The sequence below is a fragment of the Epinephelus lanceolatus genome, chromosome 21 (assembly GCF_041903045.1).
Source record: "Epinephelus lanceolatus isolate andai-2023 chromosome 21, ASM4190304v1, whole genome shotgun sequence".
Taxonomy (NCBI): domain Eukaryota; kingdom Metazoa; phylum Chordata; class Actinopteri; order Perciformes; family Serranidae; genus Epinephelus; species Epinephelus lanceolatus.
In genome coordinates, this window is record NC_135754.1 from 38378700 (window position 1) to 38405387 (window position 26688).

Below are 26688 nucleotides of genomic sequence, written 5' to 3' on the forward strand. Positions count from 1 at the left end.
GTCAAACAGGGTGATATTATCAACACTTAAAAATAAGTTATAAAAAAAAATCCAAGCATTTATAAAATGAATAACCTTCCTCTGAACCCATCAGAGAGCAGCGGCAGATTCTCTGAAGAGATGCAGTTTATTAAATACCATCTTCCATTATGTACAGTTGACCCTTACCTCGACTCGCAGCATGTTGTTAAGCAGGAAAAGAGCTTCATGATTTACTCTTTATCTCCACAGGCTCCTCTGCTGACACTCTGCTGACAGAGCTTTGTATGTATGTGAATCCACAGCTCCTTGTGTCTCTGTTAAACCTGGTCCATCCTGAGTGCCACCTCTCCACCTCTCCACCTCTCCACCACCCGCAGGCTGGGCAGACCCAGATTTCCCACCAGCTGACACACAGGGTCTTGATTGATGAGGCAGCTGTGCACAGCTGTAACATGCCCCCCCGACACACAGCTGCCACACCCCCAAACTGTGAGATTTCACGGGCATTACTGCTGCTGACCGTGGCATTCCTTTCTCCTGACAGAGAGCATGTGAACAATAAGAGTCAACAGGAACACGGCTCACATTCTGTCACATCGTATGAACCGTCATTTACAACGCAGCCATTACTGAAGGAGCCTGAGGGAGCAGAGGCAGGTGAAGCAGCACACATGACACCTTCACAGTATAGCCAAAGTCCACATTTCCCACAGAGCAGCTGGGGGTTAATTGCCTTGCTCAAGGGCACTTGTTTCTAAGTGAGAGAAAGGGAAGCTCTTGTTCCTCTCCCTGCTCAGATATTCCCCGTTCAGCTCAGGTTTGAGGTTTTCAGCAGTGACTGGAGTTTGGGTTTGACCTTGACGTCTCCAAACAGGAGACCGTCCACACCACTGTGCAGCGGTGGAGGAAGTACTCACACGTTTTATTTAGGAATACATCCATCCTGAAATTCTGGGCTGATAGCGATGTTAAAAATTACAATATGGCCGATACAACAGTTCATACTGTGACGTCAGCAGAACACCAGGGTCTCCTTGGATCATCACACCGTAGGGAGTGCAAGCAAAAGCAAGGAAGCCAGGCGGGCGTCACCACAACACTTTAAAATTACACTACCACAGACTGATGTACAATAACTGCACTGCACTTTATCTTGTCCTTTTTATAGCACCTTCTTTATTATATTTTAGCCTCATCCTATTTGAATGTGAGGGTGTGTGAATATGCTTCTCTCAACACTCAAGTTAAATTCAAACTAACTTAACTTTGGGTCAAAGTTGGGTTTCAGACTGTTGGCCGATGATAAGCAGCATTTCAAGATGTCACTTTAGGCTCTGAGAGGGTGATGATTAACTTTTGTCTCTTTGAAAGCTTAAAACAAACCTGCTGAATATTTTTTTGTGAAGAAGTCCTCAGATCTTGTGCTTAAATAAATACTTATGAAATAAACTTAAGTAAAAGAATAAATGTATAAGCATCAAAATATATTTAAAATACAAAAAGTAAAGTGCTCATGATGCAGAACAGCCTGTTTCAGAATCTTATACATTACTGGATCATTGTTATTAATGCCTTAAAGGGATAGTGCACCCAAAAATGTAAATGCAGCCATTATCTACTCACCCATATGCCGAGGGAGGCTCAGGTGAAGTTTTAGAGTCCTCACATCACTTGCAGAGATCCAAGGGGAGAGGAGGTAGCAACACAACTCCACCTAATGGAGGCTGAATTTTCATTTTTGGGTGCACTATCCCTTTAATGAGTCGATCAGTTTAATGTTACAGCTGGTAAAGATGGAGCTACTTTTATAAACTGCTGTGTAGTTTAATCTATCTATCTATATTTAATCATCATTTATCAGTTGATCTATATTTTGAATCTAAATCCACAAAGCAACAAATAATTAATGTTTGTTCATCTTCTTAATCTATTTTATCCAGTTTCAGTAATACTTTTATTTTACTATTTTTTTTTTTATTATTAATATCATCAATACTGCTTTGAATTCTATTTTATTGTCATTATTTTACCACATTTTGTTCCTTTTTAATCTATTTAACCTAATTTTAAGACTTATTTTTATTTCACTGTTATTATTATTATTATTATTATTATTGTTATTATTATTATTATTACTATAGCTTTGAATTCTGTTTTATCATCATTATTTCATTGTTTTGTATTTTTAATCTATTTTCTATCTAGTTCTTCAATCTAGTGTTTTCGCTCCATTTTATGACTCATACTGTAATTATAGCTTTTAAATCTATTTTTTTTACATTTCCATGTTTTTTACTGTCTTGTGTGAGTTCGTCTCAAACCGTTTAATTGTCATTTTGTTTTTATGGTCTACTCTCGTTCTGTCTAATCATCTGCTTGTCAGTCATCTGCAAATCTCTGTGAACTGAACTAATCTGTATGAAAGGTGTAATACAAATAAAGTTTGATTGATTGATTGATTGATTAAAGTACCTTCAAACTGTACATAACTGTAGTACTTGAGTAAATATATTCTGTGACTTTCCGTCACCGTCCTCATGAGCCACACAGTCATCTGAGTCCACAGTGTAAATACAGTTTCATCCCTGTAACTTGAGATATTCAGCCACACTGTCAGATAATTGTCTTTCACATAAAATCTGGTGGGAACTTTTCATCCTGTTATTGCTTTCCACCAACTTCAGCCTCATTAATGTGCCGCCTGCGAAGCAAACCTCGCAGTCTTGGCAGATGGCTGCGAAGTGTCAATAAGTGATTCTGGCCACGTGCCTCAGCTCAGTGCCAGTCGGCAAGCCGGTCGGGGAACACTGCAGCGGTCGGACTCCTAAGCCTTTTAGCGGAGGAAAACACTCTCGCCATTCTCCCAGTCAGATTGGGGAATAGCGATTTTCCACCGAGCATCATATCAACAGCCAAACAGCACAGAGGCAACAAAAGCGGGTGTCTGAATGGGTTAAGGTTGAGCTAGCTCACTGGGACACATATGGCAGGGGTAGTCTGGGGACGCCTCTCTGTATAGACAACACGCTGGTCACACTCCGTATACGAGACACCATAAGAGACACAGATGAGTCACTGGAAAAGCTGCCAGCCTCCCTGAAGTGACAAATCCTTTAAAAAGTCTTTTTGTGGATGTTTGCAGACGACTCTGTTTGTTATCGTCCCATCTTGTTTAAGACTGCTGAGCAAAGACTCAGTGTGTGAAATGTCTTCTTTCACAGTGCAGTTTGGAAAGTCACCGAAAAGCTCTGATACATGAGCCACAAAAAACTTCATCTGTCAGTTGATGATCCACAAACATACTGAGACTCTGCCTCCACTCTAGTATCTGTCTGCTGTATCAACACTCCTAACTCGATGTTTTTTCAGACAGGTATGAATTTTCTGAACCAAATGATGATGTCTGGGCTGTCATTTAAAGTTAAGGCCAGAGATACTCTTTTGTCATCACCAACACATCCCAGAAAAAGACCAAATCCAGTATATATTCTGGTTCATATTTCTGCTTCCTACTGAGGAGGTACACAGGCCTGCCATGATAAATAAGTCATCAACGTATCCTAGGAGTGTCTCATAAATTTGTTTAGTTAAATCTGTGGTTAGTCAAAGTTAGTTCAAGGAGGGGCTAAATGACTTTAAAATAGGGATGCACGATAATATCAGCATGTCGTCGGAATCGGCCAACATGCACTTTCTTATATTGCACAATGAATGAATATCACATACATTGAAACGTATTGTATTTCATGTCTCCATCTGCTGGTGGGCCATCAGGTGGGGAAAAAAGTGGATATATTGATATCATTATCAGTTGTTGACTGACTGAAGCCTTGTTTCCACCAAGCAGTCCGATGCGGTTCAGCTCAGTTCAGTTCAGTGCTTTTTTTTCTGTCTCCACAGTGTAAAGTTGTGGATGGTCCCAACAGAAGCGTTCCTTAGCGTCCCCATGTTTGGTCCCCCCTCTGTTGGGGTACCTAGCACACAGATCTGGTACTAAAAGGTGGAGCTAGAAACCCTGCAGTCTGATTGGTCAGTAGAGGACGCTCACTCTGGTTTTATGTAACCTCTGTTCATACATCAGTAAACTACAACTATAAAATGAAAGAGAAAAAAATAACTTCATTCACTGGGCCGACTGCCGGCAACTTTTAAGGTGGAACGTTAACTTGTAATGTTACTCAATGCATGAGTTGATGACGTGAATCCATCAGCACACCTTAAATTTCACTGTGACAACTTTGACCATCACTTTAGTTTTTATATGACACACACTTTTAGTAATGACTTTAAAAATATAGATGAATTTGGAGCGGATTATGTGAAGGTCATATATTCTAATCCTCACTTCCTGTGGGCTACAGCAACACTAAACCCCTGAGCTTGCCTGAGAAGGACTAAATGCACAAAGCTGCTATTTTTAAATATCCCATGGAGAGAGACTCTCACTGCAGCCTGTTCTATTTTGTTGTGAAAATGTGGGCGTGCAGCCTCGTTCTGTGGACGATAAACCAGGTGCAGACTTCCATCTGTGTCACCGCTGATGAGGAAATACAGCGAGTGCTGGACGGAGCAGTGAGTGACAACAACCCCGCCCACATTTAAGAGGACTGTCTGAACACACCGAGGGTCTAGGTACCATGTCTGAAGGCTTACTGCTGGATCCAGAGGGACTGGACTGAAACTGGTGGAGACAGGGCTTAATAAGTAAGTGATATATATCTGCAAAAAATCTGTTGTGCTTTATAGTGTAGATTTCTTTGTTTCTCTGGCGCAAAAGTCGGCATGATTAACAACAAAACAATCAGCTATGAGCCCAAGTGTTATTTTAAACTTTGGTATCAGTATTGGAATTTCAAAGTCAGTGGCATAAAATGGTCTTAAAATGACAATAATATCATTTATATCAATTATTTCCTGGATGATATATCGTCAAACAAAACTAGTTATCATGACAGACCTTGACTTATATATTTGAAAACAGTTCACATTTTATTTTAGAAGGCAAAAGAATAAGTTGTGCAGACAGGCTGACAGCCTTCCTCTCTCCAAATGTAAAAACAACATGCTGTAAAGTCTCCGACTGCTTCGGTGTCAAAAGCAGAAGCTATGTGGACTAGTTGAAAACAACAACAAAAAAAACCACCTTGTATAAACATTCATAAGATATTTTAACTCGTCAGTAGCGCACCGCGAAGATGACAACAGGTATCTTAGCAACGTCATCTTTGAATTGTCACTTCACAGTTGTCATGGGAAACGCCCACTTCAGAGGCTTCAGGCTTAAACACGATCTCCATGAATATTTCCAAAAACTTTTGTCAGGTAATAAAGTATGTGCCGCAGCTGGAGGGCCATTATTATTTAGATTTTCCCGAGACTGAAAGCGAGGCAGACGGTAATATGTATGGTAATGAGGTGAAGTATTATGGATGGTATAATAGAATGTTCTCATATTTCATTTAAATTAACTCTTTCCTCTGCTTTGTCTGTTTGGTTACATTAACAAGAGGGAGAAAAATCCCACAAGCAATAAGCTCCACGATAATTCCTGCAGAAATGAAGATGGCTGTTGAATAACTGGAATATTGGAGGCAGTTTGAATAGGAGCCTGTTTCCCTGTGTGAGCCCACAGTGTGCTGCGTTCCTCCCAATTTAACACCGAGGCGAAGGGAGAGAAGACAATGGGCTGTGATTACTTTGGCCACTCCAGACAGAAAGACAAGAGCAAAATGGAGCATTAATATTTGTATAAGTGAAGCTGAGGCTGATGAAAAGGAGAGAATTATGCAGCACTCTGCTCCATTGTGTCTCTGACAGTGTCTGTGGCAGCAGCAGTCGCAGGCTGCTGTTTGAATCCATGTTCACCCTCATGGACACGCTGCCTGCTCTGTCTGAGGGTGTGGAGGAACATGTGAGAGGGAGTGTGTCATATATGCACACTTCTGTCCCCATGACCACTGCATGTGTGTGCTCATATCTAACATATCATAATTGTTTGCTAATGGATGATGTGTTTTGCAGTGGGAGTATCTCCCATGCTTGTGTGTGCACTTAGCGAGCTGGCAAACCAATGAAACATCAAAGGGGACCAGTGGGGGACTATTAAACACATACACACCCTCACACACACACACGAGCACAGCAGAGCACTGCTGCAGGGGTTTCTATTGCATTAGAGGAGGAGACGAGACACCCCCGACTCCCCAAGAGGATAGGGGAGCGATAACCAATCCTGTATGAGCTGCCGACCAGCAACAAATAGGGAAAGACTGGGAGAAAAAAGAGCAGCATGTGTGTTCGTCACGAGCCGAACAGAGGAGGGTAACGTACTGTGTGAGCTGCTGCTGCTGTACATGACGAAGAGGAACACTATGGGAAGATTATGCAAATGAGAAAATCACAGAGGATGTGGTCACAACATCATGCATATTATATTTAGAAAGAATACTATGAGTACTGCTGGCGTCAGAGTCATCAGGCTGTTGTGTTAGAGGAGCTGGATTTAGTCTATAGATACAGTTGGTGTTTATGGGAACGCCCACAAGACATCCTCTCACGCTGAAGGGGAAAACAAAGCATTCGCTACCACACTTTACACAACAGCTAGGTCCAACCGAGCAATTTCATTGGACAAGACCCATTCCATGAGCACTGATACACAGTATAACAGCACTGGGACTTGAACCTGTGCATGTATCACTCCGCTTGACAGGTGTCCTAAAAACTTCACTGTAACTCTCCAGATGTGCTCATGTGACATCAGAAGGCAACACAACGTACTGATTAAGCTGTTAACTCATCGGCATCACACATGTGCCACCAAAGCAACCGTCAACAGAGTCTTACTTTAATCATTCATCCATTTTCTGTAACTCTTTTTCCTGTTAGGGGTCGTGGAGGGGTGGAGCCTATCCCAGCTGACACTGGGCGAGAGGCAGGGTTCACCCTGGACAGGTCACCAGACTATCACAGGACTGACACATAGAGACAGACAACCATTCACACTCACATTCACACCTACGGACAATTTAGAGTCACCAATTAACCTGCATGTCTTTGGACTGTGGGAGGAAGCTGGAGCACCTGGAGGAAACCCACGCTGACACAGGGAGAACATGTCAGAGCACCTGGAGGAAACCCACGCTGACACAGGGAGAACATGTCAGAGCACCTGGAGGAAACCCACGCTGACACAGGGAGAACATGTCAGAGCACCTGGAGGAAACCCACGCTGACACAGGGAGAACATGTCAGAGCACCTGGAGGAAACCCACGCTGACACAGGGAGAACATGTCAGAGCACCTGGAGGTAACCCACGCTGACACAGGGAGAACATGTCAGAGCACCTGGAGGAAACCCACGCTGACACAGGGAGAACATGTCAGAGCACCAGCCTACCTGAGTATTGTTGCTGAGCGTGTCCATCCCTTTATGACCACAGTGTACCCATCTTCTGATGGCTACTTCCAGCAGGATAACGCACCATGTCACAAAGCTCACATCATCTCAAACATGACAATGAGTTCACTGTACTCCAATGGCCTCCACAGTCACCAGATCTCAGTCCAATAGAGCACCTTTGGGATGTGCTGGAACGGGAGATTCTCATCATGGATCAACTGTGTGATGTCATCATGTCAATATGGACCAACATCTCTGAGGAATGTTTCCAGCACCTTGTTGAGTCTGTGACACCAAGAATTAAAAAGGGGGTCCAACCTGGTACCAGCAAGGTGTACCTAATAAAGTGGCTGGTGAGTGTATACTGTTCATGGTACTGGAGAAAAACAAGTACCCTCACCGTTTTCAGAATCTTGGCATTGACTTGGTACCAACATATCGGTTCTCGTGACGTCTCAACCTGCTACACTTTTACTTGGGTTGTTGTTTAAATGCTTGTTTAAATGCTTGTTTACACTTTGTTACCTTGAGGTTCTGTACATATACATATAAATATATAAACAACAGCATGTGTGCTCATAGTAACGAAGGAGCATGTTGGCCAGCACAACAGTGTGGCTTGTAACAACAATGGAACTGTGCAGCACAGAGGGAAAAGATATATTAGGCTTTGATACACACACAATACTTCAGTGTTGTTTTGCTCTTTTCATTGGATTTGTTGACAATAAGAAAAATACAGACTATCAGCCTTATCCTTTAATATTTAATACAAAATGTATTTTTAATATAATTCTAAAGCAGCAGCAGCTTTTTTCAATATTATTGTTCCATTTCAGAAAATCCTTCAGCAGTGTTTCTCTTCGCTGGATCAGCAGCATGTATGCAAAGAGCCTCTCAGAATATCAAGTAATTTTATGGTTAAGATGCTGTGAGCTGCAGTAAGTGCTTAGCTTAGCATATGCATAACAGTACAATCTCCCACGGGCTACATGGAAGTGAGGGTCAAAAGGCTCTGTTCAATGAGCATAATGTATTCAAGTCTGAGGTGGAACTAATAATGCATTATAGCCTTTTGTTGCTCTTTACAGAGTCTTATATTAGTTAGTGAAGCTGAGAGGGAAAAACACTGACATTTAGATTGTGGGTCAAAATCACACGCATGTTTTTCTTTTCTCTCCCAAACCAGTTAAAATGTTTACGCTGGAATCTACCAAATGACAAACACATATTTTCTCACCTACGTCTGGTGTTATCTATCTTACTGTTGTCTCCCCCTGCGGTGCACATGTCACGTGATGTAAACACGGGTGAGCAAAGCTCATGCTTTCACTGGTGTCGCGCAGGCGCGCACACGTGAGCGCGGTGCCCAGAGAGGCAGTCAGAGCTACAGGCTACAATGAGGCTAAAAACAGAGTTCATATGACGTTTTTCCAAACAACTTTTTATGTTGGGGCTTCAGGACACTTGGATCACTATGGATGAGCAGTATGGAGATATTTTGTGGTTTCAATTATGTGTTCTTGGACGTTTGAATCTGGGGCGCCATCAGCCTCCATTAAGTGTGCTAGCCACTCCCCCCGCCGATCTCTGCAAGTGATGTGAGGATTCTAAAACTTCACCTGAGCCTCCCTCGGCATATGGGTGAGTAGATAATGGCTGAATTTTCATTTTTGGGTGCACTATCCCTTTAATGTGAGCGACTGTAGCCTGTGTGTGTTTAATCACGGGTCAAGCCCTTTTTAAACAGGAATTGTGCAAATTTGCAGGAAAGCCCAATCAGTGTTTTTTCAGCATTGGCAGTATAAAAACAAAATCGGGGAGTGCAGCAAAATGCCGCCTACCTACTTTTGTTTATACAGAATGTGCCTTTTTCGGGGCAATGGGGGGCGTGAGCAAGTAACAAAACGTGTAGCTCAGCGTGTGACGTAAACAGTGACGTGGGAGGGAAGCCGCGGCTGGTCAGTCCTTCGGCGATTCTCTCGTAAGTCGGCCCGTCCTTCACCGTCCCCGTCATCTGACGGTTAATGGCCTCTTCGTTTGCGAGGACAAGGAGGGCGCACAATTCCTTGTCTCCCCAGTTGCTCATCTTTACAGTGTCTGTCAGGTTTGTGTTTCCCTCTTGCTACTAGCTGCTCGCTAATTCCTGCTATCAGCTGTTTCCTGTTTATCCACCGCCAGTGGCTCACACATGCGGCGTCATCAACCGCTCCTCCCACAAGTCATCAACAGCTCCTCCCGTGGCAGAAGGCCGCCTCAGTCTGTTTAAACCAAAAAGGTTCCACCAATATGTCTACCCTACGAGGCGGAAAATTGGGCACCTCGGATCAACTCGCCAATCCGGCTCTGTGTGTCTAAATGCTCGCAGCTTGCCGGCAAAACGGCCCAACATTCGCTGAAAATCTGACAGTGTAAAAGGGGCTTCTGTCTCTCTCTAAATAAGACCTAACTATAAACAAACAGTGAAACTAGGCAGCGCTGATGAAATATAAACCAAGATTATGTTCCTGACATACCTATTTCAATCAATCAATCAATCAACATTGAGCGTACTGTAAAACTAAGCAAGTTATTGGTCCAGTGCGGCACATTGCATTCTGGTAGTTGTAGGTTTTCTATCTCTTGGGCAAAGGGGAAAGCCATAGTCCTTTGTCTTCTCTGGTCATGATGCACCAATGTCAAAAGTATTTGAGTTGCTGCTGCACAGGCAGTCTGGTTTTAGGAAAGCAGTTAAATACTTCTTTAACCAGTCTGAAGGACAGCACTGTACTCATTGTTCTCCTGACGTCCACCAGCTTGTTGAAAGATGGCTGCGGTGAATATCAAGTTTAACTGCAGTGTCAAATCTTGCCAAAAGTAAGAATCAAAAGAACCTATATATATATCATATTGATCAGAGTTTCATCTCCACTTTAACCCAAGTCTTTCTGCACGGCTGATACTTCAACTGGAAAGTGAGAACTTTTCGTTTTTTATAATTTGGGTGAACTGACCCTTTATACACAGTCACATGAGCTCATTATAATTGTACCACATAGATCAACAACCACACAGTAAGCATCGGCTCCTCCAACTAACTGGTGGGATTACATTCTCACTTTTAATGAGCTTCCCCTCAATGACTTTATCCTGCAGTTTTGGCTTCGATCACAAATTCACACGTCTGCTCCAAACACGCCTGGTGTGAACTCACTCTGTAATTTCTCTTTGCATTATTATTTCCACATAATGGGAGTCAAATGCCCCAGTTTGGAAACTTTAAAACCAGTTGGTAGTGCTTCAGCCGCAGCTACAAACTAATAGCAGAGAGCATGAAGCTGGCAGCGAGTGACGACCACTAATGGCTCCATTTTCAGATCAACTCGAGCATTTCACATTTCACACTATTTACATCCCAGCCTTGCCAGTGCTTGGTAAAAATTCCTGACTCCAACTGAAAATGAGGTTTTATTTTGATGATGTGGGCACACTTTCAGAGGCAACCGAGAGGTTCAAAGAAATCCTGGAGGCAAACCATGTGTTTGTAACAGCGTGGGCTTAAACTTGGCTCATGACGCCAGCTAATCCCATCTCTCATATTTTCTGTCACTAGGTAAACGGTGTAATACAGTACAGATTACATTAATATCACCTTAAGAAATAAGAGGGCATGAATAATCTTTCACCACACAGCACTTTCACAGCTGTCTCCATTTCTACACCTGGGACTGCTCAGAAGCTCTCCTCCAGCTAATCAAATAATAACCAAGGTGTAACTGCCGCGAGGCCTGGAAGCATGCAAACCTGCAAGTGAGGCACATTAGGTGCAGCTTCACACCTACAGTATGCTGCGCTTCAACTGTAATAAATAAAAGAATGTGCACACTGAACAGCAAGCGCATGCAACATTTTGGGGTCACAAATCGATGTCGAGGCTACATGAAGAGTCTGAGGATCACAGCTCATCCTGATGAGGGCATGAATGTGTGCAGCACATTGCCTCGAAATCAATCCAGTCATTGTTGAGACATTTCACTCAAAACCACAAATCTCAACCTCATCGTTAGAGAAAACATCAGAGGATCACTGAAGTCATCAGGGTCCATCCTCTGGGGACCATGTACAGTATATCTGTAGCAAATCTGTGCCAGTCGATCAATTTGATTTTGACATATTTCATGGCATAAGTGAAAACTTGACCTGCTGGTGTTGCTGAAGAAAATGTCAGATTAAAACTGAAGTTCATCCTCTGGGGACGATGAATGTCTGAACAAGACTTTATGGCAATTCACCCAATAAATGTTGAGATATTTCAGTGCAGACCAAAGTGGTGTAGGAGGACTGCTAACACGGCCAAAAATCCAATTAACTTGAAATTCTGGTTTATTTGACGTTTTGTTCCAATTCATTATTTGGTCAAACAGAGAAAGGTCCATGTGCACCTCACTACCTGCCTCTCACTCCTTATGATCCTACTCCTCTTCACCATCCTCCAAAAACAGGCCTGCACTATGTGTTGTGTCTTACTTTATGTCTGTTATAAGAACAGTACCATTGTGGCTAGCTAACGTGACAGCAAAGGCATGACCCACCCTGCTCTGCCTCTGTTTGGCTTACACTGTGTCCTAACTGCATCAGCAGCTAAATCAGTTTGACTGCAATGTTTTTTACTGGAATCGCTGTTTTGAGCTGAACTTTTGTCAAACACCCTGTTTCTATTTTTGTTCTGTTGCTCGTGTTGGAAGTGCTTTAATAGACGAGGAACAGCTTATTCACAAGGTTTAAATGAGAAATAACCGACACGATACTTGTTTATTTCACTACAAAAACCTAAATAAGTCGGCATCTGGCTGGACGGCGATCGTCAGGAAGACGAATGTTTCTGGTGAGAACTGTGTGGGATGCTCGCAAGCTAGCTTGTTTTACAAAGTGGAGATGGTGGTATGATATCGTAAGGGAGCTACAACGATATCTGTAAGTTAATGTTACCTGCAATAGCGTTGTTGTATCAATAACTAGTCCATACCCATTGAGTACAGCATACCATACCATGACTTAGTCATACCAAACATTAGAAAACAACACCAACATTGGTCCACAGGGGGAGCCACAGCGATCGGTCGCATTTTAACCATTTTGAAGCATTTTTCTGTTGTTATAGCGCCACCCAGTTGCCAATTAGAGTTAAATTTCTCCAGTCACCTTGAGGCGTCCTGTTCTACATATCTACCAAGTTTAGTAAAAATCCATATGGCGGTTAGGCCTAGATAAGAAATGAGCTCTCTAGCGCCCCCATTTTGTTTGATGGGGTCAATAATGGAGGGGTCCCCTCAGATTATGTGTGGTCATATGCCTACAAAGTTGCGTGGTGATGGGTGAAACCCTTGAGATGTTATACACCTTTATGTGATGAGCCACGCTCTCCGCAATATTCATTGCCTCATAGAAGCTCAGTTTTAGTAAGTTTTCCAACTTTTGCCAAGAGGAAACTTTAGATATTGGTCCCTAGATTATGTTCACCCAGTTTCATGCAGATCGCTCAAACTTCCTAGGAAGAGATCCATTTGAAGTGTTTTTCAAAACATTCAAAATGGTGGAAAATCTATATAAGCGGAAGTCATGGGTTCTTGAGGCAAATGTGTTCCTCATGAGGAGAGGCATCTCTGTGCAAAGTTTCATGTCTCTACCACATACGGGGCATGAGATATGCCCATTCAAAGTTTGACATTTCAATGGGTTGCTATAGCGCCCCCCTTTGGCCAATTGATGTAATATTGCTTCATTGGCATCCTCCCATGACCCTCTACCACTGTGCCAAATTTCACATGGATTGACCAAGTCAGTGAGGAGAAAAACATGGAACAGACACACAGACACAGACAGAGTTTCCGTCATTATATAGTAAGATAAGGACGTACGTACTCATCCATCTTTTCAGTGGTGACTCAGACCACAGCTGCTGGGTGGGTGGTTTGTTTACATGACGTGATGTAGGTCTATATTGAACAGATCCAGTGTGGACAGAGAGCATTCGATGTAATGTCCAATATAATGGACACAGTGTGACACTTACAGTGTTACCATAACCCTAACCAACCTCGTTTCTAAAATCTAACCAACCCAACCAACGAAGGCAACAAGCACTAGCCAGCCAGAGGGAGAGTAGGACGGGTCATGTGACTAGCTAACCCTCGCTGAGATGCTAGCAGAGATGAGGTGAGTTTAACTGAATCCACTGTGGCTTACTAACGTTAGCTACGTGGGTCAAAGTAAGGTCCACAGTGCTAACTTATCAGTAGTGAGTGATGTATCCATCCCATCAACCCATTTCTGGGGACACATTATTTAAGGATATATGTTGATGTCCGAATACTCTGTTTCCTATGTTTCCCTACTTTAGAGACAAGCTGACAGCTCATGATGAATTTTTTATATGGTTGTCTGCTCCAGGCAAGTGTTCACATTATATACAATGCTACATGTAGCTACATGCTAACGTCAGAAAAAAAACATAATCATGGTTGCTGATGTGGGCAAAATCCCCTTATTCCCTCTGGAACAAGTCTGGTTGTGAAGATTTCTACTTTACAAGCTTTTATTGGGGATTTTTAACACAAGAAAATACCACTATACACAACCATTGTTCAGCTGCAAGTACAATGCTACATGTAGCTACATGCTAACAAAGATTTGTTCTAGAAGCTTTAATTGGTGATATTTTACAGTTAAAAATGCCACTATTCTACGTTACAGTCACTCCTGGCTGCAATGACAGTGCAGAGACATCAAGATAAGCAAGACTCGGAAATGGTGACCAATCACAGAAGACTGGGCTTTTGCGGGAGGGGTCACTTCAAGAAACAAGCACTAAAACAGACAGAGGGTGAATACAGGTGTTCAAGCACAGACAGTACAACAAATGTAAAGTTCTTTTCTAACATTAAAGCCTGTAAACATGTTCTAATGTAAGTATGAACCTGAAAAAAGCAGTGGAGGTGCCCTGCAAGTGTTTCTGTGCCTCAGCCCACAACAACATGTACAGCTGTGTCCATCTCATCCATTTTTGTGGTTACGTTCCTGCTGCTATTGTCTCGTTCTGGCACAGGAGGATGATGGAAGCTCTCATTGGCTTTGTGTTTTTGTACAACAGCAGTCAATCACAATCACTGCAAACATCACAGGTGTGACCGTAGCCAGCAGGTTCTGATTGGCTTTGTACAGTGCTTCTATAGCCGGAGTATTTCTGAAGCAAGAGCAGATATCTGACCTCTAACCAACTGCTTTCTGACTGAACTAGACGACACAATATCCTTCACATAGGAGGACAGAAATCAGTTATAGTCAAGAATTCTTTTTACTCGCTGAGACCGAAGTGTCACAGCATGCAGTGCAAGAGAGAGTTAAACACACAAAGTGTGCGCCTGCATGTGACCAACGCTGAATGCAGTGCAGAGAAGGCGAGCAGGCATGCAAAAGACACAATGAAAAGTTATCCTATTAGAGACAAATCCACACAGAGGGACAGATTTACGCTGAAACACAAACACAATATTGGCACTGACCTTGAAGCTCCAGTAGTTTGGTTGTTGCTAGGGGGGGAAAGAAAAACAAAGAGGAAAGGAGACAGAAAAGGGACAGGGAGGGTGAAAGAAGGGAGAAAAAGATCGAGTGTGAGACATTTTCTCGAGCAGCAAAACAGCAACACTACAAAACATCAGTGGCTGGGTAGAACCAGAGCTGAGAGAAACTGCTTTGTCACTCTGTTCCTACGTTAAGATATGCAAGTGATGCTACAAAGTGTGACTAATAAAGGTTAAATGGTGCATTATTTCTGCGCAGCGAGAGCGCGGCGCCCCAAAATGTCTCCACCACTTTGCTCAAAATGACCAAAAATTGAAGTGAAGCAAACAAACCAATAAATTGCCTTTTTTTTTTTTTTTAAATAAATTAAGCTTGGTGAGAAAATGATGGGCTAATTATTGTGATGATAGCCAGATTAACTTGCGTTGTCCTTCACTGCCATCATAATAGGACTTTAATTGCTTGTAATTGCCTCTCAGCAATTAATCAAATGTTTACAGTGACTTCACACACACTAATGATGTAGCTCCTAAATTCAGGCCCCGGCTCCCCCTGGATGCAGAGTCTTTCTGGCGTGGACCCAGGAGCAGGATTAAAGCAATGCACACACTGGATTAAGAAGCTGCCATTTTCACTTTATCAAGAGGGAGGCCAACATTCGGGTCAACGTCCCTCTGATGCTTTAAAATGCAGCAGCTGAGGCTGTGTGCGTGACATTCAGTTGATGCCCAATAATTAATATATTCATTCACTAACGTACAGTTTATGGCCAAAAGTATGTGGACGACCGTATCGTCAAGGGCAGGGACGATGTGCTTATTACCTGATTCGATATTAAAGTGCTGTGATTCCCTATTTATTGTGATTTTTGTTTACCTTATTAACACTAGATGGGGGAAAGTCAAATCATACATTTTTAGAGACTGTACGAGGTGTGACTGAAAAGTTTTGACCCTAACCCAGACAATGGGTAACGAGGCAAGTCAAATGATATTTCTTATAATCTACCACCTTTCCTTATTATCATTAACCATGTTCATGTTTTGAACTCTTTTTGATTTATTTTTGCTGCCTCTTGAAGTGAATAGTTGTCTGTGATTTATTGAAAATGGAGAAATTGGAGTGATCAAATATTGTATTGTCACCACCTGAAATCTACCAAGATATGCTCAATACTTAACATGACGATGCCCCTTCATATGCCACGAGTCAAACCCCGGGTACAAGAATTCAAGCGGGAGAAGGAGAGAGTCACAGTCAGTACTTTTACATGCATAGTTAGGTAGGGTGGCCATTTCCACAACACCAAAAAGGAGGAGACTTTGCGGCATTTAGTTGACAACGCTTTCAGCCAATCTTTTTTTTTTTTTTTTTTTTGCCAATCTTTTGTTAGACTGAAAGTCTTACAGCATTGGACGATATGCTGCGTTATGTTCAAGTGCAACTCCATAAAGGAGGACAAATAAGCATCCGGCTTGTGGCTGCACCGGACGCCAGACAGGGCATTTAAATTCCACACTGTCCGTCCTAAGGCAGCAATCACACAGAAATGAGACGCTAGAGACGCGGACGCTTCAAAGACGCTTGAAACGCTGGAAGCGCTTATTCAATGCGTGCTAGCTACTGATGTCTGACGCTCAAAAAGTTGAAAATATTTTAACTTTTCAGCGTCTACGCATGTCTAAAAAGAAGCGCCTACAAAAATGTGTGTCTAAAAAGACGCCGGAAAAACGGCCGTCTAAAAAGATGCTTGAACGCCGGTCAGACATGCCGTATCATAGGATAACAATGGTTTTACTGGCGTCGCGTTTCTAACGTTTCATCTCGGTGTGATCGCTCCCTAAATCCGGACTTATGGCCACCCTATAGTTAGGTCAAGCTACAGTTACAACTCGACTAGGCCATTTAACTGGCCTACTGTCCTTGTCCCAGTATACAAGCACAGGAGGGGAATTGATTTATCCACCAAAGTATGTCCAAATTCACTACCATAGGTGGTGTTAGTATTGGACCTTTTTCCTGTTGACCTGTTACGTCACAGACCAAACAATGGACAAACAAGTTAGCTACGGTTAGCTAGCAGCTAACTGGTACCATGGTGGACAACTTTACAGCTCTGTACATTTGGTCCGTCTAAACATGCACAGCACAGGATGGACATTGTTCTTACCAGCTTCTTCTTCTGTTACACATTTAAAGCTGTTTGACTTTGGAAACTCTGGAGCATGCTCAGAGCGCCTCAGCCAGTTTGAGTCCGACTGACTGGACACATGCAGGAGGACTTCAGCTCCCAGTGGCATTATCGAGGGTGTTAGTCCGACTTTGACTCACATGTTTACATTGATTTTAAAAGTCCGATTTTAGTCGGACTAACTCATTTAATGGATTTTCTCTAACGTCATTTAAACGCACTCAGTGTCACTGATGTGTTCTTAACAACAATGGAGCTCTATGGCACAGAGGACGAAGATATATCGGGCTTTGATACACACAGAACTTGTTAAATCTACAGTTGGTTTTGTTTTTTCATTGGATTTGTGAACAATAAGAAAAATCTAGAATATCAACCAACTTGCTTTTCTACAAAAAGGACCAGTGCTGCTTGCTAAGTTAATCATGCAGTGGAAATCTAATCAGCCTCCACTGACATGATGATGATGGAGCTTCTCTCTTCTCTTTGTGACCAGAGTGACTTTGTTACAGTATCTGCATCAATAATCAATCATCTGTGCACAAGTTCTTGTGTTCTGAATGTGCCCTGAACTCATCCTGAAGCCTTTTAGACACAGATCTCCAGACACAATCAATTATTGACTGAAGCAGGCTAAAGGACGGAGGGAGAGTAATGCTTATGGATCGGCCAGGAAGGGAAACTGCTACAGGAACAGTACAGTAATATTTTGGACGTTGTTTACTGAGCTGCACTTTTGGTCATGACCGCTACTCAACCCACTCAAGACTCTTTCATTTTCCTCTGAATGACACATATCCTGTGTGAAGCCTCACAGCAACAGAACAATTTCCCCTCACAACCCTGGACCAGTGAGTGCTGAATACACTGAATGAAAAACGGATCTGAACGAAGGTCTTTGCATTCTTTCATTCAGACTTTCTATGACACCAGTGAGAAAGACGGAGGTATAGAAAAGAGAACAGATGGTTGTACTCCAAAAGAAGTGACCTCGCGTGGCTGTTTTCTACCGTACAATAACTGTGATCTAAGATATTTAGCTCAGCTTAGTTCCCCTGCCAGCGAGGTGACAGTTTTCTGATGAGTTTCTTACTCAGCAAAACATCGCAAGAACCTTTCAAATGGTTTGATTTTCCTTTTCAAGGTATTTAGTTATAGGCGCAGCATTGTTTTGAGGAAATAATATCAGCATGCTAATGTGCTAATGCTATACGAGTATATGGTCTCAAATCAGATACCTCTGGAGTGCGATGACACCATAACTAGCATGTAAAGACAGACAATACGTCTCTTCTGTCTCCCTCTGAACTAAAATGAAGGTAGTATACTGCAGCTATGGCCACTGCCATTTTTAGCTGACCAATCTGACCAATCGCGAACTGCACCGTTAAACCCGAGCACGCCAACTGGCACACACAGCTGTCAATCCCGTTGTTGTGCAAGCCTTACACCAAACAACTCTTCAAGCGATTTCACTGTCACAGACAAATTTCAAATGTCGGAATAAAATCATGAGAGTTTCACGAGAGCTGTGGCACGCTCCCGTGATCGTGATCATTTGGTGTCAGGGGGTCCGAAAACTCAGTCCAAGCTGTCTTGATTTTGTCTTTTTCTTGTCTTGACGTTCCAATAAAATCAAATACTGACGTTCAAGGATGTGAACATCAACAGCCAATAGCTGCGCTCTCTGCAGCACCAAACAGGAAGCAGCAAACTGGGATGACAGTAAACGTGGAGGGGATTCAGAGGAAGAACAAGAACATGAACAAGTCTTGATTCTCTTGTTCTGTGGAAAAGGAGGAGAAACTGGTGGAGCCTGAGTGACCAAGAACCTGTGTTTGACTGTGTCTGAATCTGATCCACAAACCAGCAATTATTCTCAACACACTGTCACACCAACCAACCTGGTCATGGATTTTCCACGTCCACATATGACGTGCAAGGTACCCTGGGTGTGTTGGTTGTTGATGTCCTGAGACGCCGTGTCAACTTCAGCCTGTTACATGCATTGTCTGTTTTCAAAATACACTTCTGTCTGCTTTCAAAATAAAAGCACTACATCAGAACAACACCCTGAAATAACGTTTTCCTTCAACGTTTAGTCTACACAAGCACGTGGCTGGGTTTAGCTTTGGCTTTACAATCTTACGGGAAACAAACACCGACTTCCCGGGGTGAAAGTTGGTGGTTGCTAGCTCCATCCGCCACCACTCCTGCCCCCTTAACTGACCATATCATGCCAGCATAAAAGGACGTTTTCTATTTGTCCGTGTCTGACACCAGAAGTCACTGACCAAGCACCGGTATTCGACGACCTCAGAATGAGACACGGTTGTTATTTGAGAAATGTTAAAATATAATTTATCTTTATGGATTCTACTGTCGACATATGACACATTTAATCGTGTGTTTCTGGAGCTGTGTGTTTTTGCAGACACACGAGGAATTGTTAATATGTCAAATTTCTTTTGGCGTAATATTTTCCACCAGGAGCAGGATGGGAAATAATCTCAAAAGAAATCTAGCTCCAGTCTTACAAATAGTGACCCTGCAAGATCTGCAGTCTTTGTAAAATTTTATCTTCTCAAAAGAAAATCTAATCTAATCTTTTCAAAGTCTTCTAGTCAATGGTAAGCATTTGATTTTCAAGACAAATAAAAAAAAAAAAAGAAATGACAGATTTAGTTGAGTTTAGTCATCACCTTGAATAAATCCTCAGTCTTGTGTCCACTATGGTTCTTGGTGTTTGAGCGACACGAGGAGACCAGTTATAATCCACAGTAACGACAGCTGAGCTTTAACAAACTGATTCTGTAGTTAAAGGTTTGTTACAGACAGCTGTAGGTGCTCATTACTGCAGGTCCAATAATAACTGAATCATCTAGTCAGACAGCTTTGGACTGAAAACTGTCTGTATTTATTCAATTCTCTGTCTGAAGAGAAGCAGCAACAGTGATCTTAAGACCCATCAATTAATCACACATGATGGCGCAGACTGAGCTGCTGGGCGAGGACGGGATGTTTGGATCTGACTGCTCTTGTTTGTGCCAAGATGTCTGCTTATATATATATATATATATATATATATATATATATATTACTGTTCGACTCAAAATGTTTTGCTACAGTTCTCTAACTGCAGAACTTAGAAGCTGTTGAATGCAGTGTATTGTTGCCTGAACAGATGTCTGTTAAGAGGTTGAGTTAAACGGTAATTGGATGATGTATAGACCTCATCACAGCCAGTTTGACTTGTAGCCAAGTCCGACATCACAATTGACACGTCATGAAAAATAAAGGCTAAAGGAACGAGCAGTGAAGCAGCATCACGTCGCTGCAGGGAAAGAGAGGCAGCATCACCTTCATCAAAGAGGTTAGAGGTCATGATTTAGCATCAGTTTATCTGTTTGTCGGCAGGGTTAGGGAAAAACTACAAAGTTGAGTTTTTAATGAAACCTGGTGGATGGGTGTATTAGGGGCCATACACACACAGATATCATATACAGTAGATACCACGTTGACGGCTTCGGCCTGTTTCAGCGATGTGTTAACGCCGCCACCATCTTGGGGAGGTCACTGCTGGCTGGCTAGTACTGCTGTGTATGGAGCTAAGTCTTCAGCAAACTTGGTGTGCTCACTCAAAAGTCTCAAAGTGTAATTGGGTGCTGGTCCAAAATATTACAGTATCAGAGGATAACAGCTAGCCAGAATAACAGCTACACTTGAAGTGCACGGAACCCATATTTTGAAAATGTAATAAAACTCTGGTAATGCATTTCAGAAACATCAGAATGGCTCATCCGTCGTAATCCAAGTGCCCTGAAGCCGCGGCATGCAAAACTGACTTGAAAAGACGTAATTTACTCCACTTTTATAGCATCATTTCTCACTGTGGTCAGTTAGCCTGCCCTGCAGGAGTGCTGTGTTTACATGGCAACTCGCGCAAGACTCGAGAACTAGCACCACCACTAGCCATCAGCTAGTCTCAAGTTGCCATGTAAACGCAGCACTCCTAGCTGTTATCCTCCGATTCCCCGAACGAGTTTTGTGGATTAAAAAACTACACTGAACTTCTTGTCGGCATGAGGGTCAGTAAGTACTGTCTGTATTTTCATTCTGAAGTGGTCATTTCCTAACGCTGAGGACGGCTATGAGCTGAAACGCGTCCGTTCAACTGCTGCTGTGCAATCCACTACATTAAAAAATATTATACTTATTAGTAGTGTTGTCAGGTTTTTCTGCTTCGCTGTAATTTTTTGGACCAGCACCCAATTACACTTTGAGACTTTTGAGTGAGCACGCCAAGTCTGCTGAAGAATCCATACACAACAGTACTAGCCAGCCGGCAGTGACCTCCCCAAGATGGCGGTGACGTTGACGCACAGTAGCCACAGCAATGAGTCATCTATGATTTTATATATCCATGCGTACACATGCCACAGTTTTTGCACCCTCAAATTCAATGTTTTCAATGTAGATGCGCGATAGGCACACTCAAACACTAGAGTTTACTAGAGTAATCAGAGTTTAACTTTTGGAGAGCAGCAGCACGCACTGCATGTCATGAGACAAGGAGCAACCAACAGCACCTTGAAGAAGATCAGCCCTGCACTCAGGATTTCGATTAAATAGGCTACGATACTTGTTAAGGTTGCTTAGGTTGCAAATCACAGGGCAGATACACATACTATTTTTTACTTTGGTTAACACTGGGGAAAGTGCATTTAGCCTTAACAGAATTAAGTGCCTTATATCTTAAACTCAAGTAGGCCGTATTAAAGTTTAATAGAAACAAAAGAGCCAAATGTTGAGATAAAGTAACTCCAATCCACATTCATGGATACCAGTAATCCTCGGGGGTAGCCGACACAAACTTCTGACAGAAGGCAGTCGTTATGGAGCAATCGGGGACAGTGGCTTCATGGGAGAACCGCTGAACTTGTCACACCACCACAATTATAACAGTACTTTGTTCCCCAGTCTATGGTGTGGCTACGAAAACAAAAAAACACATATCACACTAGTAATTATTAGCACTGCCCCCTAATGGTCGACTAAATGTTAGTTGACCAAAAAGGTCATTAGTCAGCAAGATTTCATTGGTCGCTTAGTGTCAGAAAAAAACCCCAAAATAAATCCAAACCTATATGACTGGAGCATGTGTGACTTTACTTTGAAAGGACAGACACAGGAAGTGTCCACGCTCAGCAGTCAGACAGGAGTCAGGTTAATCTCCAGGGCTGGTACCTGCGGTTATTCCACAGGCTAGTTAATAACATGTCGGGCAGGAAATCCAAAGTGTGGGATCATTTTGAGAAGGTGAAGGACGAACCCAAGGTGATATGTAAACTCATCTTCATTGGTCGACTACAAACATGACGTATCATCTGAAACATGGAAGTAGCTACATGCCCATTAGCCCACAGCGTCATTAACAGGCGGCTCGCTCAGTGTGTGACGTGCAGGAGACTAGTCGACTAATGGACTGTGATGATGACTGTTGGTCGACTAGAAACATTCTTAGCTGGGAGGGCAGCACTAGTGGAAATGGACCTGTTGTGTTTCGGTGTGACAGAGTGTTGCATTTTTCATATTAAACTCAAAACACTGAAAGAAAACACCCGTCCTCTTTGCTCCCAGCTTCACCACCTGTCAGCACTTCCAAAAACATTCACAGTGGGTTGTTTAATATTTAATATGTAATAGTGTCAGGAACAATCCCAGAGCAATTACCCTGTACTGTACCTGTAAATTATATATTCATAGTTTAAATACACACTGCTGCTTGTGTGTGTGCACACACGGTCAATAAAGCTCTGCAAGCTTCCTCTCTCACTCCCAGCACCTCTTTAGTCGCCATGCACAACACAGACAGATCGACAAACAACTGTCACAACAAACAATCTGAAGCACTTCCACTGTCACTGCATTCATTTAAATACCGACTCTGCGGGACTTAAATGTGACTTCACATTCAGAGCACAGGTGAGTCAGTGTTGCCTCTGAGTCTAAACTGCATCACATCTGCTGCGAGAGCTGCTGGAAAAAAAAAAAATCAAATTCCCTTAATAATTAAAGTGAGGTGTAGGTGGAAGTTAATTCATGTTTGAGCAGCTGTTCTGGGAGCCGCCTGGATCCCCAAATATTTTCTCTCAGCCTCAGTTGCAACTTTTTGAAATCCATCTCACTTTATTTTGAAAACAGAGTTGAAGGATAGAAGAAAGGAGGGTTTGTGAAAGAAAGACCAACAAGCCTGTGGGCTGCCTTGACCCAGATTTCAGAGCTCTGTGTGGTTTGTAGGCCTCAGTCCAAACCCGCTGACCAAAACACAGCACAGTTCTACCTGATCTGAGGCCACACAGCATATTGAATCCAATATTTAACATCTACACAACCAGATCCTACATCTCCCTTTATGTCATTAAATTCCTCTTTTTCACACGTTGCAGTGTTTTGCACTTGACATTTACACAGAACTACATCATACAACTACAACTTGAAATTTGTCCTGGATCACGTTAACATTTTCAGATCTAGTCTGTGTCTTTAACTTAAAACACGTTCCCATGGATAAACTTTAATAATCTTTTACATTTCTCTCTGATCTTTTCATAAATTAAGATTAAAATGATACACAAGCGTTTAAAGCACTCAAGAACGTAACGTCAAATCTGTTAAATATTCACCTTTATTGACACTAACTTGAAAAACAGACTCTTTACACTGTTTCCTTTTCTCTACATTTACAGAATCTTTCAGACCATCACGCTAAATTAATAATTATATTCAGCCACACATTCATTTTCCTTTTCTTTATTTGTTTGTGTGTGAGCTTTTTTTGACTTCTGCCTGTCTACAAGGTCGACATGAGCGTGTTCCAGTTATTACTGCGCTCGGAAAACCCTGCAGAAAGACGTTTAATAAGCGGTCAATCTTACAGCCGAACTACACAGGGTACGGACGTGTAGGCGGAGCAGAGCAGGATTTCTCACCTGCTACACACACTCTGTCTGCAGCGTGTCGTTGCTGTGAGCTTCACTCTGTGTGTGTGTGTGTGTGTGTGTGTGTGTGTGTTGAGTTTAGCCAGGTGATAATTGCAGCTGTTCACAGAGGCTTTGGAAGCGTATAGGCTTTATTAACTGTTACTGAATTAATTAAGTGGATCGTTCTAACAGCAGGATGCACTGATTTGATTGATTTTATTTTAATGTGAAATGTAAAAACACCCACAAGGTTACTCAGCTGCTTCACATTGCCTCTGGTACAATTAGGTATTTATTTTATCATTTTAAAACAGACTAATTATTTTTTAACCGTTGCATGTCGTTTTTACCTGTTGGATGTCCCCTGACCCGCACGCAGAGACACATTAATAGACTGGCCGCGTAAAATTAGCCTTGAGCAGCGTGATGCTTGAGCAGGTGAGGCTTCAGTGGTCAGTGTACGAGCTTCAGTAATTATAACGGATGTGCTCTGCTACGTCGTGACCGTGCCCCATGTGTTTTGGTTGTTGGAAAGTTTTAACTCCGGAGAGAGAATGTTAATGAATATTACAATCACTGTCAAATCCTGTGTTGAACTCGTGCGACCATTTTGTTGCCTTTTTCCCTCCAGTTTGAAGGCACAGTTTGGATTTTTTGAAGCTCAACTGTGTGATGTATTTATCCAGAGTATATACATGTATCACCTGCAGTAGATGTTAGTCGGAACGCCCCAGTTTGGAGGAGCAGGCAGGAGTACTGCAATGGAAGTCAAGCAATGTACTGCTGTGGACAGGGGCAGCAGCAAAACGTATTTTAGCTGCCTACAAAAGATCAATATCACTTTAAGTGTACCCTATATCAAAGGGATAGTACACCCAAAAATGTAAATTCAGCCATTATCTACTCACCCATATGCCGAGGGAGGCTCAGGTGAAGTTTTAGAGTCCTCACATCACTTGCAGAGATCCAAGGGGAGAGGAGGTAGCAACACAACTCCACCTAATGGAGGCTGACGGCGCCCCAGATTCAAACGTCCAAAAACACATCATTGAAACCACAAAATATCTCCATACTGCTCGTCCGTAGTGATCCAAGTGTCCTGAAGCCCCGACATAAAAAGTTGTTTGGAAAAACCTCATTTGAACTCTGTTTTTAGCCTCATTGTAGCCTGTAGCTCTGACTGCCTCTCTGTGCACCGCGTGAGACCAGCGAAAGCACGTGAACTCACATGAAGGCAGTGCCCATGTCTCACGGTCTCGGGCAAGCGCACACATGTGAGCGTGGTGCCCAGAGAGGCAGTCAGAGCTACAGGCTACAATGAGGCTAAAAACAGAGTTCAAATGAGGTTTTTCCAAACAACTTTTTATGTTGGGGCTTCAGGACACTTGGATCACTACGGACGAGCAGTATGGAGATATTTTGTGGTTTCAATGATGTGTTTTTGGACGTTTGAATCTGGGGCGCCGTCAGCCTCCATTAGGTGGAGTTGTGTTGCTACCTCCTCTCCCCTTGGATCTCTGCAAGTGATGTGAGGACTCTAAAACTTCACCTGAGCCTCCCTCGGCATATGGGTGAGGAGATAATGGCTGAATTTACATTTTTGGGTGTACTATCCCTTCAAGAGTATTTTCATTGCTTCACCTTGCTGTCAAACAGCCTGTGCCGACGGGGAACTGAAGCCATTATCTATGCTCTCGTCAAAGCCAGACGCCATTGACAAAAGCAGCATTATAACCTCACTGAACACAGGAGCTGCTGGTCGACGGCCGCTCCATCAGTTGGTCTGTTTGTGTCATTGTGTGACTTTGCTGAATCCAGTCTAAACACCAAAGTCACACTGATTAAGACAGCCATAGACTCGCAGATCTCAAGTTCAGTAGGTTAAAATATGGTTATAATTTTGGTCTTTGAACCATGTGACTGCTCTCCAGGCTCAGTGTCAGCAAAGTGCACTGGAGCTTAACTCCTGACTTCAGGTCCTTAGGAATATTCAGAATAACAATGTATTTACTGTATCTGCTCAAAGGCTTTGATTCTACAGGTAATCTATATATCTGTCATTAAAAGTGTTCTGTCACACAATATTTCTGCACGCATGGTGACCTGAATCGTACAGACGTCTAGTGCCAGTGATCAGCACCTCCTTATAATTCTTAGTGTGTTACTTTTATATTTGAAACCTTAATCAAGCTGGTGAGGGTCATCAATGTGGCCATTAAACTAATCATGTCGCCTGTTTTCCAGAAGCTACAGAGACATATACAGAGGACATTTATCCTAAAGGAGAATGTCTTGCTCAGTTCTTCAAGACTCCATTTTCATGATTTTCTGTTTAAACTTTATGTATTGTACTGTCAGTGTTATATCTACAGTTTTTATTACCACTTTAACTGCCTGATGGGCCAGAGACAACTGTCAGCTTAAGCAGGAGATATAGACGCTAGTTAGCCAGTTAGCACATTAACAAAACCACCAGATGGTGAAAGAACTGTGCGCCAGTGAACAATAACACAATCACGAGCCGTTTCTGAGCTCAGTGTCTGAACAAATACTGAATATAACAAGAGCGA

The 26688-nt window shown here is 42.6% G+C and overlaps 1 protein-coding gene across 15 annotated transcripts in view; it reads right to left on the minus strand.

The window, feature by feature from the left end:
- srcin1b (SRC kinase signaling inhibitor 1b) overlaps positions 1–26688 on the minus strand; it is a 179820-nt gene that overhangs the window by 75629 nt on the left and 77503 nt on the right. For 14 of the 15 annotated variants that reach the window (XM_033611285.2, XM_078163485.1, XM_078163490.1 and 11 more), the window contains one exon: positions 14926–14952. The exons of the other annotated variant lie outside the window; for it this stretch is intronic. In XM_033611285.2, coding sequence (XP_033467176.2) covers positions 14926–14952 — 27 coding nt within the window. The remainder of the gene's footprint in view (positions 1–14925; positions 14953–26688) is intronic. 15 annotated transcript variants of the gene reach the window in all.